The 15,583-nt window shown below is 46.8% G+C and overlaps 1 protein-coding gene across 1 annotated transcript in view; it reads left to right on the top strand.

The window, feature by feature from the left end:
• LOC147729345 (embryonic protein UVS.2-like) overlaps positions 1–14,776 on the top strand; it is a 43,223-nt gene extending 28,447 nt beyond the window's left edge. Inside the window, exons 9-13 of the mRNA XM_086959625.1 lie at positions 3,326–3,441; positions 4,870–5,095; positions 6,804–6,922; positions 13,543–13,765; positions 14,712–14,776. Coding sequence (XP_086815751.1) covers positions 3,326–3,441; positions 4,870–5,095; positions 6,804–6,922; positions 13,543–13,765; positions 14,712–14,722 — 695 coding nt within the window. The 3' untranslated portion in view covers positions 14,723–14,776. The remainder of the gene's footprint in view (positions 1–3,325; positions 3,442–4,869; positions 5,096–6,803; positions 6,923–13,542; positions 13,766–14,711) is intronic.
• Positions 14,777–15,583: the final 807 nt, after the last annotated feature.

The raw sequence follows: 15,583 nt of genomic DNA, 5'->3' as shown, positions 1-15,583 counted from the left end.
TTGCAGTTGTCTTAAGCTGATAAACCTAAATCACTACAGAGCTGATGTGAGGCTCAAAGTTGAATTCTGTTTCTCAGATGACCCCCATCCTTTTAGATGTCTTAGTGAAGGTGCGTAGGATCTCAAAAAAAGTCCGGGGGAAAAGTGAGGTTATTCAGGAGCATGTGACATGATCCCATGCAGAGCATCTCAGATTTTGCTCCACTTAACTTGGGCCCACTTTTGTTTATTCACCTGGCCACATTATTTAGGCCTTGTTTAAGGACAATGACCCCGTCCTTCAGGCTCCACACATGCAGATAGATTAGTATGTCATCATCAAACAAACAATATTCAGATCTCCGGTCCTAATGATAGATAAAGTGCCTTGAAGGACAGGGGAGGGAAATAGTGAGAGAGAAGGGTGAACCCTGGGGCACCGCACCTTCAAACCTCTACTCTGATGACTTGAAAGGCCCACTCCTGACACTTAGTGTCTGACCTGTCAGGAAATTATCAAAACCATTATAGAGCTGCATCCAACACAGTGGGCGCCGTTGTTTAGCTGGTTAAGCAGTAGGTCGTAGTCCACTGTGTAGAATGAGGGTGATAAATCTGTCAGTATCAGCCAAAATAAAGAAGTTTCACCATCATCATCTAAGGCAGGCAACTAAAACTGTCCTATTGTCTTGCTGAGAGGTAAAAATCTGCTCCAATCGCCACTCTCTGTTCTTCCTGCTGATAGGATGAAATCTCAGCATTTATCCGGCTGCATTCCAGGCTTTGTTCCCCCCTCCAGCAATTCTAGCATTTCTCCTCTGATCAGATCTCAGCATTTGTCCTCAAATGTAAATGTATTTGATCTTATATAGCGCACAGCTACCCCCAGTGGGTTTCCCGGCGCTTGCTTAGGGAACCCGTCCTGGTATTCCCCTGTGAGATAACCCCGGCAGAGTATCCACAAGGTGAAAGCCAGGCATCCCGCCGCGAGGGGCCATTGTGGAGATTAAGCAAGCTATTGCCCAGAGTCGCAGAGTGTGAACCCGTGAGTTGAGAAGGCACCGGAGCGAGAATTATCGAGTCCGTGGAATTTTTAGCTTGAGACCTGCCGAGGTGGGGAATTGAACCCTGGTCCAGGGCCAATCTCAGCTTCCGGGTCTGCCACCTCTAGCCCCTGAGCCACACTTCTCCACAACCAGGGGTTAAATGGGACACCAACACATATTGCCAGAGTGTATCCCAGCACTTACCCCTTGATGGGATTCCAGGATTTATTCCCTGATGGGATCCCAATATTTATTCCCTGATAGGATCCCAGAATGTATCACTTGATTTGATCTCATCAAATATTGCCCATTGGGATCCCAAATTGTATTGCCTGATTGAGTTCCCACATGTATCCCAAGATTGGATCACAGCATTTACCCCTTGGTTGGATCCCAGCATTTATCCACTGGTTGGATCCCAGCATTTATCCTTTGATTGGATCCCAGCATTTATCCCCTGGTTGGATCCCAGCATTTATCCTTTGATTGGATCCCAGCATTTATCCTTTGATTGGATCCCAGAATTTAACCCCTGGTTGGATCCCAGCATTTAACCCCTGGTTGGATCCCAGCATTTATCCTGTGATTGGATCCCAGCATTTATCCCCTGGTTGGATCCCAGCATTTATCTTTTGAATGGATCCTAGCATTTATCCTTTGATTGGATCCCAGCATTTAACGCCTGGTTGGTACCCAGCATTTGTCCCCTGGTTGGATCCCAGCATTTATCCTTTGATTGGATCCCAGCATTTATCCCCTGGTTGGATCCCAGCGTTTATCCCCTGGTTGGAATCCCAGAGTTTATCCCCTGGTTGGATCCCAGCATTTATCCTTTGATTGGATCCCAGCATTTATCCTTTGATTGGATCCCAGCATTTATCCTGTGATTGGATCCCAGCATGTATCCCCTGGTTGGATCCCAGCATTTATCCTTTGATTGGATCCCAGCATTTAACGCCTGGTTGGTACCCAGCATGTGTCCCCTGGTTGGATCCCAGTATTTATCATTTGATTGGATCCCAGCATTTATCCCCTGGTTGGATCCCAGCATGTATCCCCTGGTTGGAATCCCAGAGTTTATCCCCTGGTTGGATCCCAGCATTTATCCTTTGATTGGATCCCAGCATTTATCCTTTGATTGGATCCCAGCATTTATCCTTTGATTGGATTCCAGCATTTATCCCCTGGTTGGATCCCAGCATTTATCCTATGATTGGATCCCAGCATTCATCCCCTGATTGGATCCCAGCATTTATCCCCTTGTTGGATTTCAGTATTTATTGCTTGATTGGATCCCAACACTTATCCCCTGATTGGATCCCATCATTTATCCCCTGATTGTTTCTCAGCATGTATCCTTTGATTGAATTCCAGCACTTATCCATTGACTGGGTTCCAGCAATTATTCCTTGAAAAGATCTCAGCATTTACTCCTTGGTTGGATCCCAGCATTTATCCCCTGGTTGGTTTCAATCATTTAATCCTCAATTGGATCCCAGCATTTATCCTTTGAGTGGATCCCAGCATGTATTACTTGTTTGGATCCCAGCATTTATCCCCTGATTGGATCCCAGCATGTATCACTGGTGAGCTGTCTGCATTCAATTCATGATTGCCTCCCAGCATTTATTTTGTAATGTGATCTCAGCATTTAACTCCCAGCATACATTCAGTGGACGCTGGAATTCACAAGCACAAATTACTTCTTTATGGAACCATCTTCCTCTTATAAGGGAGTTCCAGGTTTAATGTTAGAGTTCTGCTATGGCCCTGTTTGTTCCCTTTATGGTGTTTGACATTTGGATTCCTAGGTTTGAAAATGTCCCTGCCGTTGAGTGTTATGTCTTTTTATCATTAGAAGTTAAGTGGCTTTATAGCTATACACCATGTATATTTCTTTGACCTGGATACATGTCACTGAAGACCAGAAAAGGGAAAGTGGAGAGATAGAAATATTCTATTCTTGATCCTATATCTACTGCAAATGTATCTGCACCAGGGCAGTTGGTGTCAACACTGAATGTAGTTTTCGGTGCCTACCGATGTTCTTGTGTGAGTACAGATCATTGCTAATACTTGCTAAGACTTGCACTGAGTGCTGATTGTCCACAGAGATCATTGTATAGGTCAAGGGGCTTCTTCTTGGAGGAGGTATAAGATACCTGCTTAAATACTGGTGAGCCTAACTAAGAAATTCTCAGTAGGAGCTGGTAGATTGTGGAACTTCTACCTGTCACAGTCATTGTAAAGTTTCAAGACATCACTTTTTAAAGAATTTTCATTTTCATATTTGGTTTCAGATAAGTGCAGCACTCTTCTCTCTGACCCGACCGGCACTGTGAAGTCATCAAATAACCCCTCCTCGTACCCAAACAACATTAACTGTGTCTACCTGATCCGAGTGCCTTCTGATAAGGTAATGTAGCCAGTCACGCTTTCCTCCTGCCAGAGTCCTAGCTGGCTGGGGGGTGCACTGGGCTAGGACCTGCCTGATTGACAGGTGGCAGAGGTAGCTGCTGAGGCAGGTCACTATGGTTAGAGTGGTAATTCAGCAAGGAGTAGGATCTGTCCTAGAAATGTTCTGTCTAATGATGACAGAACCATTGCCACAGAACTTCTGAGACGACTGATTAGTGGTTGTTATTTAAACCTATAGTAGTGCTGTCACCACAGAGAAGACGGAATACGGGTTAAAGCGTGGGTCTGCATGGTGCAAGTAAGCTAGACCCTGAGCAAGTTCAAATTGGACTTCAAAGAAATGCCACAAGGGGGCAGTAAACAAAGGTGAGGGAGAATGCCATTGTAGTTCCCCAGAGGATATGGATATGTAAGGGTAAATCTATTAATGAACAGTGTAGCAGGAGAGAATACTGGGTTGCAGTATTATCCTCTGAGTGTATGGGACAAGAATATTGAGTTTTGAATATATCGCTACAAAAAAATCATAGCCAAAATATCAGCAACTAAAATATGGTTATAGTCAATATATGTATAGATAAGTATAGACTTACTAATCTAAATTTCACATTTTTCTTGACAGGATATAGATATATGGCTTCAAGTTAAGGTGATGCGGAGAGTAGTTAATCTATACTTAGCTATACATACTGTGGATGCTGTATTGTTGATATTCTGGCTACAATGTTTTTGTGTGTGATATTTCTCTGCTCGATATTCTAATGTATAAGCCTTGCATTAAGCTTAAGCTTCTCTTCCCAATGTGGAAACCCAACATGAGATTTTATCTTTAGGGTGGCAGCCATCTTCGTTTAATTGGTCTTCTGTTGGGCATCACTCACACTCAAAGGTAGGACAGAGGGTATTGATAATCCAGAGGCAGTGCCACAGAGGTATAGGACCTTCACTATGAGCCCAGTGAGGAACCATCTGTGCCAGGCGTCTTGAAGCTTACACCAGCCTAGCTATCTCTGTTACTCCTTTTATTTGACTGACAGCCTCAGCTTAGCACAAGCAATCAAGTATCCAGTGTGTAACTTCTTCACAAGAGGTACCTGAGCATCATCAGAGGTTTGGTTCCAAGTAGAGGCACCAAGAGAGAAAAAACGAAGATCAAGGACAGCATAAGGGTGTCCTGTCTCTTTGAACACACAGTTAAAGTGGAGGGATTGTGGTGAAGGATGCCAAAGATGGAAGCAGTCACTGAATTAAAGAGTCGAGGTAAAGGGATGCATGCATTGGCCGATATTCAATGCGAAATTACCAACTGAGTCTAGTCTAGCATAACTTTCAAAAACAGAAAAACATCCCTTTTTAAACAAATGGAGGCTAGAAAGTTCAAGGAACTCTAGAAATTGTGTGTCTAATTCACTGCTCTTTCTTCTAGATTCTTCTGCAGTTTGATGCCTTCGATCTCCAATCATCCCCAAACTGCGCCTCTGACTACCTCACAATTTACGATGGCAACAATAAGGCAGCCCCAGTCTTACTCAGCAAAGCATGTGGTACCGGAGAGCTCCAGCCATTCACCTCTTCCGGAAATGAGATGTTGTTGGAGTTTGTGACGGACGGCTCCATCACGGCCAGTGGGTTCAAGGCCTCCTACAGCAATGGTACGATCCTTGGTGTCAAGCCACTCTTAAACAGGGAGAAGAAATGCTATTCCGGATTTCTCTCTGTGATCTCGATGTCATTGCGATGTGTTTTTCCCCTATCCTGCTAATGTACTACGTAGCTCTCAATGGTGCTGGGTGTTGTCAAATTCAAATTCAAAACTCACAAAAATTGATTGTCAAAAAAAAACAGGGAGAAGGACTCGGAGGCCTCCTATGGCAATGGCACGGTCCTTGTTGTCGGGCACTGTCACACAGGGGAGGGAGGACTCCGTTGCCTTCTACAGGAATGGTACGGTCCTTGGTGTCAAGCTCCTCGCAGACAGGGAGAAGGACCCAGAGGCCTCCTACAGCAATGGTACGGTCCTTGGTGTCAGGCCACTTTTAAACAGGGAGAAGGACTTGAAGGCCTCCTATGGCATTGGCATTGTCCTTGATGTCGGGCGCTGTCAGACAGGGGAGGGAGGACTCCGTTGCCTTCCTCAGCAATGGTACGGTCCTTGGTGTCAGGCCACTTTTAAACAGGGAGAAGGACTCGAAGGCCTCCTATGGCATTGGCACTGTCCTTGATGTCGGGCGCTGTCACACAGGGGAGGGAGGACTCAGTTGCCTTCTACAGGAATGGTACGGTCCTTGGTGTCAAGCTGCTCGCAGACAGGGAGAAGGACCCAGAGGCCTCCTACAGCAATGGTACAGTCCTTGGTGTCAGGCTACTTTTAAACAGGGAGAAGGACTCGAAGGCCTCCTATGGCATTGGCACTGTCCTTGGTGTCGGGCGCTGTCAGACAGGGAGGGAGGACTCTGTTGCCTTCCTCAGCAATGGTACGGTCCTTGTAATCAGGTCGCTCTAAGACAGTGAAGGGAGGACTCAGAGGCCTCCTACATCAATGGAATGGTCCTGATTTTAGGGTGCTCTCAGTAAAGGAAATGGGTTCTAAAAGCCTCCTACAACAGTGGTATGGCCCTTGGTGTCAGAGCGCTTTTACCCAGGGGATGGAGGAGGCCACAAAGACCTCCTAGAGCATAGAGGGCGAGGGGACGCAAAGGCCTCTTGTTGGGACCCAGTGAGCTCTGCTCCCAGGATATCGTGGCATGTTGGCATTCAGTTTACTGCAGGAACTACCTGTTTCTCAGAGTCAATAGATGTCTCACTATGGAATGCAAGATGTCATGGGCTAGCACACTGACATAATCCCCTTGAGTCTGGGGGAGGGGTGGTAGTCGGTGAGTTGAAATGGATTACTGGTGTTTTGTTTCTGATTTCTCTGCCTGTAGAATCTTGCCCACTGATGATTGTGGGTTGGCAAAGATCACACTGTGTGCAAAATATATGGCGACAGCTATGATTAGTGATGTAGGAGAGTACTGGCTAGGATCTCTGATAGTGGGTCCTCTATTGGCAGAACATCTCCCTTGACATGAGCTGTTTTATTTACCACCCTGACAGTAAAGTTGTACTGACTGGTTCCCCATGCCATGTTTTAAATGTATTGCAATGGACCACTATATTTGGGGACATGTGAGCTGAGGCACAAGCAGCATGCAGGGGGCATCAGGCAGAACCGTACCCCTGGCTCCGGTTTGGCACATAGTTGTTGAAGGGCTGAAGCTGAGCTGTTCTGTATTTTGTGCATGTGGACATTGTGCACTGGTGACCAGTACTCTATGCTGCAGAGTAATTAACATTATTTTTAATTCTGTTTGACAGTAAAATGTGGCGGCACGTTCACCAGCTCTCCTGGCACCGTCTCATCCCCCTACTTCCCCAACATTTACTATTCCAACTTGGACTGCAGCTACTACATCATCGCTCCAGCTGGACACAAGGTAAGCGCCGGAGCTCCCCAATGTCACTCTAGTACTGGGAATAAGAGTGGAAGCCTTGTAGACCCTGGAATCAGGAAGAACTGTCTAGATTGTCTGCCAGAGAGGGCGGTATGGCATCATGACTTTCCAGAACAGGGCAAGCATTGCTAATTTTATTTTATTTATTTATTTAGTGTTTTATAGAGCACGAACATGACCCGTTAGGGTATCAGAGCGCTTTGGAGAGTTAAACAAGATGTTTACAAGATAATTCAAGACAGCCGAAATCATGAGAGCGTTTTGCCATCTGAAGCAGGGCAATAAAATGAGAGGGAATAAGCAACATGGGTACAATTTAACAGGGAAAAACAAACATTAGCGTGAGCAGAGACAGGTTGTACAGCACTAGACTCTGCCCCATAAAGTGAACAGTGAGGTACGAATGAGGTCGAAGGAAATAGTAACAGCCTTGGTACAAGATATTGCACAGGTACATCAAGGGAGTGCAGATTGGCATACATATGTAGAGGTCAAGAAGAGATGCATGGCGGCAGGCAACAAGCTGTATAAGCGCTGAGAATGTTAAGGAAGGAATTTACCCATTAGGAAGGTCTTTGATTCCTTTTTTAATCTAGCCAAGCACGGTATTCTTCAGATGTGCATTATGTTTAGGTTTAGCCTATGAGATTAATAATAAGTTAAAAGGTGTGGGAGCAGTGTGTGAGTGCAGGGAGAATGGTGTGAGTGCTCTGTGTGCAGGGTGAGTGGTGCATGAATGAAGGTTGATAAGTGTCTGAGTGCAGCGTGAAAGTGCCTCAATGCATAGAGATAGTATGTGTTTAGTGCAGAATGCGAATTGTGTGTGTGTACAGGGTGAGGCATGTTTTCCTGTACAAGGTAAGAGGTGTGCGAGTGTAGGCTGAGAGGTGTGCCAATAGTATAATTGCAGGATGAGCGGTTTGAGTTCAGGGTGGGAGGTGTGGGTGGAGGGTGAGAGGTGTAGGTGGAGGGTGAGAGGTGTGGGTGGAGGGTGAGAGGTGTGAGTGTTGAGTGAGAGGTGTGGGTGGAGGGTGTGAGGTATGGGTGGAGGGTGAGAGGTGTGGGTGGAGGGTGAGAGGTGTGGGTGGAGGTTGAGAGGTGTGGGTGGAGGGTGAGAGGTGTGGGTGGAGGGTGAAAGGTGTGGGTGGAGGGTGAGAGGTGTGGGTGGAGGTTGAGAGGTGTGGGTGGAGGGTGAGAGGTGTGGGTGGAGGGTGAGAGGTGTGGGTGGAAGGTGAGAGGTGTGGGTGGAGGGTGAGAGGTGTGGGTGGAGGTTGAGAGGTGTGGGTGGAGGTTGAGAGGTGTGGGTGGAGGGTGAGAGGTGTGGATGGAGGGTGAGAGGTGTGGGTGGAGGGTGAGAGGTGTGGGTGGAGGTTGAGAGGTGTGGGTGGAGGTTGAGAGGTGTGGGTGGAGGGTGAGAGGTGTGGATGGAGGGTGAGAGGTGTGGGTGGAGGGTGAGAGGTGTGGGTGGAGGTTGAGAGGTGTGGGTGGAGGGTGAGAGGTGTGGGTGGAGGGTGAGAGGTATGCCCATGGTGTGTGAGTGCATCTGGCCTGCTCAGTCTACTTGACCGTGAGAAGTCTGTTAATAACTTCCTCAGGGGAGGTTATACTTGGTTCGGAAGACTTTGAACAATACTTGTATTCTACAGGTTTCTGGTTGATTGTCTTATTCTCTCCATTTTACCGACTTGGACACTGCCTTGCCTATCTATACATTTGTGCATTATCCTGGGCTCCCCATTTCAAAGTGTTTTCTTTGCTAACAACCTGAAATGTCTGTTGAGCTAGAAGTAAACTCTTCTCCATTTCTTTGTTTTGTCAACCATGCTAGCTTTAAATGCCAGATCCCTCTGTTTTCATTCTAAAAATGCAGTCACTCTCGAATCCTTGGAATTAAATCTACACCAACCACTGGTATACTTCCAATCAATGTCAATTTTTAAACCAGGTTTGTAAACCACTTCAAGTTATATGAAAATAGATTTTCATTATTGCCCTGGGATTGCTGAGAAATTCCTCTGGACTGAATGGATGAATCGGGGTTCGATGTTAATGAAGCATCTTCTGGGGGGAGGGGCAGTTAGTAGGGTGTTGGCAGTGTGGGGGGCAGGGGAAGAAGTGGAAACTTCGAATTCCAGACTCCATCCCGCATTCCACAGCACAAGTGTCTGCTTCAGGACAGCTCCATACTTGTACACCAGAATATGGCAAGCATAGGCGGACTCTATGCCTGACCTCTCTACGCATCGCCCAGTGCGCCGCGAGAGACACACGTTTGCCAAGATGCTTTAGGAACAGCACACAAGTTTCAGCCAGGACCACACAAGTCCATCCCCTTCCGACCATGCCTGTGGAATGGAGTGGCCCTATACTGCGAGAGGGGACGTTGTCGTTAAATGGGACTGTATCTCACACCTTTTCAATTCACTTCCACCAGTTCCCTGCAGGGGAACAGCCTCTTGCCCATCGACCAGAAGACGGTATTCATGCACCAAGGCGATGGAATGTACGATTGCACCTACTTTCTCAAGAACACACTAGGTCCATGGTCTCTGGGCAGCAATCAAGACGACAGTTTATTTTCTCTTATAGAAGCAAGTAATACATCTTGTAGACAACCAGAATGTATTCCTGGCACTCAGCCTGAGAGCCCCATGAAGCTGGCGGGAAAGGTGCATGACAACGAGGTTAGATAGTACAGCTACAGAGTATATGGCGTTCCTCGGTCCTATTCAACATTTTTAAATAAAGGCCTCATCGGCAACAGCACGGGGGCAACTTATCTTAATTCAGCGCTGGAGAACTTAAAAAACACTAAGGGGCAGATTTAAAAGAACCTGACACATCTGCAAAGATGCGTCAGTTTCCCTGCTCCAACCTGCGATACCCTTGCGCCACCATGAATGAGCTATGTTTACAATACGGCGTATTATGGCGCAAGGATTGACAGATGTGTCAGAAATGTATCTCCATAGATGCCTCACATTGTAAATTGGGCGCATTGTTCACGCCGCCTCTGTCTCCCAAAAGTGACGTAACGCAGAGTTAAAGTGTTGCAAGGGGCTTGTAAATCTGGCCCTTTATATATGCTGCAGAGGGAAACTATATTGTAGCAAGGTACCTGGCTAATTCAAATGTGGCAGCAATATGGTTCCCCCAGGATTAATTTGACTCAAAGTTTTAAAATATGCTGACTCAGGAGTCAAAATGTCTACACAAAAGCAGCATCTACAGTATCAACAAAGTAATTCTGTCAAATGAAAAAACACAAAACATACTTCAATGAAGCATCTCAACACAGAACGAACAACATTAAACCAAGCAATTGTTATATTCAATTAAAAAAATAAACAGCACATGGCAGCTCTGTCCAGTATGGAGAGAGTGACAGGGATGAAACAACAGTGACACTTCCATCGCACAACTGGGGGCATCATTTATGGGTTTTTGGTCGTATGGGAAGCGAAGCAAGCCAGGCTGAAGACGGCTGGAATGCCAGAAACCGGTGCTCTGAAGCTTGTTTCCCGTCCAAGGAAGACATGGCTTCGCAGTTCGGGCTGGACTGTTCCCATGAGGCACAGGGTGAAACTGATTTGCATATAGCCATGTCTGAACTGGGGTGGCAGAGTGGGCTAAAGAACGGTGATGGATTAAACCCAGATCTTTTGACTGGGTGTGAGTGTTTGATTGGTTCAGATAATCCGTCCATCACCACCCCCTTGTGTACCGCTTTTGGCCGCCATAAGTGTGGCAGGGTATGCTCAGACATGAGTCCCTTGCTCACTTTGCCACTGGATTCAAGCAAGCCGGGCTGAAAACGGCTGAAATGCCAGAAACCGGTCCTCTGAAGCTTGTTTCCGGTCCAGGGTAGACATGGCTTGGCAGTTCGGGCTAGACTGTTCCCATGAGGCACAGGGTCAGACTGATTTGCATATAGCCATGTCTGAACTGGGGTGGCAGAGTGGGCTAAAGAACGGTGATGGATTAAACCCAGATCTTTTGACTGGGTGTGAGTGTTTGATTGGTTCAGATACTCCGTCCATCACCACCCCTTGTGTACCGCTTTTGGCCGCCATAAGTGTGGCAGGGTATGCTCAGACATGAGTCCCTTGCTCACTTTGCCACTGGATTCAAGCAAGCCGGGCTGAAGACGGCTGAAATGCCAGAAACCGGTCCTCAGAAGCTTGTTTGCGGTCCAGGGAAGGCATGGCTTGTCAGTTCGGGCTGGACTGTTCCCATGAGGCACAGGGTCAGACTGATTTGCATATGGCCATGTCTGAACTGGGGTGGCAGAGTGGGCTAAAGAACGGTGATGGATTAAACCCAGATCTTTTGCCTGGGTGTGAGTGTTTGATTGATTCAGATGCTCCTTCCATCACCAACCACTTTTGTACCACTTTTGGCCCCCATAAGTGTGGCAGGTTATGCTCAGACGTGAGTCCCTTGCTCACTTTGCCACAGTATTCAAGCAAGCCAGGCTGAAGATGGCTGGAATGCCAGAAACCGGTCCTCGGAAGCTTGTTTCCGGTCCAGGGTAGACATGGCTTGGCAGTTCGGGCTAGACTGTTCCCATGAGGCACAGGGTCAGACTGATTTGCATATAGCCATGTCTGAACTGGGGTGGCAGAGTGGGCTAAAGAACGATGATGGATTAAACCCAGATCTTTTGACTGGGTGTGAGTGTTTGATTGATTCAGATGCTCCGTCCATCACCACCCCCTTTTTTACCGCTTTTGGCCGCCATAAGTGTGGCAGGGTATGCTCAGACGTGAGTCCCTTGCTCACTTTGCCACTGGATTCAAGCAAACCGGGCTGAAGACGGCTGGAATGCCAGAAACCGGTCCTCGGAAGCTTGTTTGCGGTCCAGGGAAGGCATGGCTTGGCAGTTCGGGCTGGACTGTTCCCATGAGGCACAGGGTCAGACTGATTTGCATATAGCCATGTCTGAACTGGGGTGGCAGAGTGGGCTAAAGAACGGTGATGGATTAAACCCAGATCTTTTGACTGGGTGTGAGTGTTTGATTGATTCAGATGCTCCGTCCATCACCACCCCCTTTTGTACCGGCACAAGAAAAGGGAAGGAATGCCCTGTATCTTTGAGATAAGGCACATTCCTGTCCTTTTCCCCTGCGCCGGCACACAATGGGCTGCGGTGCGCCAACCTAGGCACTTTTGCACAATGGTGCATGGGTGCCTGCGTTGTCTGGATGATTACCTTCCTGCACAAAAACAATTACAAGAGGCTTTTACCTCTATATGTGCTGCAGAATGCACCACACATAGAAAGAGTTAAAACAAGGAGAAAAAAAGAGATTTTTCCTCGGGGCAGTGTCAAAAAGTCATGGGAACCCCCCCAGCACCATCCATGGAATGTCTTTTTCACCCAGTACTCTGCGTGACAGGGGCACATATTTAGAAGGCAATGAAAAGCCATGTAACATGACGTTACGTGGCCTTATAAATATGGCAGTGGCACATTGCACCGCAGGAACATAAGATTAGTGATGTTCTGACGGCACAATAGTGTCAGTAGGGCCTGAATTCTTAAAGTCATTAAATTGAGTTTAATAACTTGAGCCTAAAAAAATGTACTGTAAGATTAAATGAGTGCTCCTCGATGGCGTCAAGAATAAACGATCAGGAATGTAACACTACTGTTTGTATGTGTGCAGCCAGGGAAAGGAAAAAACTAAAAGTCCCACACAAATGCATGTTAATACAGTACTTCAGCAATGGGAAATGATAAGAGCCTACTTTTAAGATATATTTAAAAACAAGCACAGTTCAAGCGCTATGCAGGTGAAACCTAGGAATGGTCTTGCCTGACAATCCACTCAGTGGATCATATGTCACTTCTGGGTGGCAAAGGTGTCTAGGCACTGCACAGTAGATATAAAACCTGAAGAGACCCCTTGGTCACACTGCCTCCTGCTGGCAGGACAATGAAGGTAAATAAGGGACAATGCATATTTCTCCTTCCTTATCTCACACTGCCTCCTACTGGCAGGAACAAGATGGTAAATAAGAGCCAACGCTTACTTCTCCTTCTTTATGTCACACTGCCCACTGCTGGTGGATAGGTGATGGTAAATAAGGGCCAAAACATATTTCTCCTTCCTTATCTCATACTGCCCCCTGCTGGCAGGACAGTAATGGTAAGTAAGTGCCAAGGCATGCTTCTTCTTTATCTCACATTGTCCCCTGCTGGCAGGATAGTGATGGTAAATAAGGGCCAATACATACTTCTCCATCCTTACATCACTCTTACCCCCGGCCAGCTAGACGTTGATGTTAAATAAGACCCAACACATACATCTCCTTCCTATCTCACACTGCCCCCTACTGGCATGAAAGTGACGGTAAATAAGGGACAACACATATTTCTCCTTCCTTATCTCATACTGACTCCTGCTGGCAGAACGGTGATGGTAAATAAGACCCAACGCATACATCTCCTTCCTTATCTCACACTGCCCCCTACTGGCATGTTAGTGGTGGTTAGGACCGGCTGTCACATTGTTTTCTTCCTTATATCACACTGCTTTCCGCTGGCAGGACAGAGGTGCTCTTTAAGGACTAACACATACTTCTTTTACACCCTGCAGGTCTCAATGACAATCACATCTTTTTCCGTCGAACCTGATTCAAAGTGCGCTGCCGACTCCTTGTCTATCTTCGATGGTGCCAAGACCACCTCGCCGCTTATTGGCAAATACTGTGGATCCAAGCTCGTCCCACCAGTGACCTCCACCGGTAACTCCCTCCTGCTCCATTTCCACAGTGATGAGATATTGAACATGAAGGGATTCCAGGGCTCCTACACCTTCGGTAAGTTTATCTGCGGTAAAGTGACCCACTGGCTCTTCATCACTGAGGTTCTTATCTGAGAAGAAGTGTCAGAGGCCTGTGAGGCCCCAAGGCATGTGCTCTAATCTACTCTGCTTGGGGTTAACCTGTTCTCTCTGGAGCCTCATCTCCCACCATCTAACTCTGGTAGTAGTGACACGTGTCATTGCCCTTTCAGGGGAAGACAAAGGGGGACATTTAGCTGTTGGTGAAGTGGCAGTACTGCTGATAGTTGGCAATTCAGGGCTGTCACGTCTTCTGTAGTTTGCCAATAAAGGCGGACACTAATGCCAGTTGACATTCCTCCTCTCCCACCATTGTAATATGGAAGTCAAAGGCCATCAGCGTTTTACCGAGGGGAGTCCTGTTGTAAATTAGAGGGATACTGCTCTAAGAAACTTACTTGGAGGTGGACAAGTGCTGATTGACTGCAGGTGCAGCCTCCACTGGCAGTAAGCCATCTTCCACAGGTCTCTGCATTTGATGCATCATTAAACATACTCTATTTAGGGTGGGCCTCCAAAAGTAGACCTGCCCTGCCATGGAAAAACCAGGCAGGGACAAACAACAGTGTCTCCATGGGCTGGGGAAACTCCCTGCATGTCAGTCACATTGGTTTTGTTTGTTTGCATTGGAAATAAATCTCCGTTTGGGATGTTTGTTTGTGTGAAGCAAAAAATAATTCTGCTATAACTAGTTAGGATGCGGCCCCAGCAGCCCCCATGCACTGACTGCTGGGGTCTGACTGACCCCAAAGTGCTGCTGACCAACTCTATGATGGTGCTGGGCTCGACTGTTCGCCAAAACGGCAAAACCAAATCATATTTTAGATCAAATAATATGCAAATAATCGCCACAGTAAAATTGATTGTACATATTCCTTGGGTATTATGAAAACTTGAGTGAATGTTCCTATATTTTCTTGCAGTGAATGCCTAATCCAGGAGAAGCTGACAAGCCACAGATTCACAAAGGTCATGACTCCGGAAGTACAACTGTCCCACGTGAAGAATGGGTGGATTTCATAAGTGCTGCATTTGTATCTCTCCGAGTCTCAGTTTGTGGTCGTCATTCGTTCCGTTGCGTGTTGTTGTCATATGTTGTAAGAAGCACGTCACCAACAGTGGTCGCCAACTGTGAATCAAGTGTTTTCAACCTGCATGACCTCTTGCTCCGAGCTCGCCATTGATGCATCTGATGATCAATTACACTGAGTGTGAAATGTTCTGCTGATGTGAAGTGAAATAGAGATATAAAATAAAGTGTTGACTCTTTTGCAGATCATGGAACAGAACCGGTTTTATATTGGTACAATGGGCCCTGCCCTTCTGATTGCTAGGAGGTGTGTGTGTGTGTGTGCGCACATGTATGTGTGAATGTGCACATGTGTATGTGCTCGCTGTCTCTGTCGGCTGGAAGTGGTACAGAAGATGAATGGATGCTGTCAATCAGGGCCTGGACACCAACTATAGAACTTAGGTGGGGTTTCTTTGATAATATCATTCATTTTTTACAGAGGTTGTTGCAGGGATTCTGCTCAGAAACATAACTATGCCTGGGATCATAGAACATCGGCATGCAGGGACTGAGTCACCATACCACATCAGTACCTATGAGCCCAAATCTGACTCGCTTATAGGGTCTCCCCTGCACTCCTAACGTTAGTAGAGAGACAAGTGATTTAGCACCCCAGAACACAACACTCTAGGCCCTCTCAGGGATTGCAGTAGCAGTGATTTAGTACCCCAAAACACAACACTCTAGGCCCTCTCAGGGATCGCAGTAGCAGTGATTTAGCAC

The sequence above is a fragment of the Lissotriton vulgaris genome, chromosome 2_2 (assembly GCF_964263255.1).
Source record: "Lissotriton vulgaris chromosome 2_2, aLisVul1.2, whole genome shotgun sequence".
Classification (NCBI taxonomy): domain Eukaryota; kingdom Metazoa; phylum Chordata; class Amphibia; order Caudata; family Salamandridae; genus Lissotriton; species Lissotriton vulgaris.
Note: the sequence above shows the minus strand (reverse complement) of the source record. Positions and strands in the feature narration are given on the sequence as shown.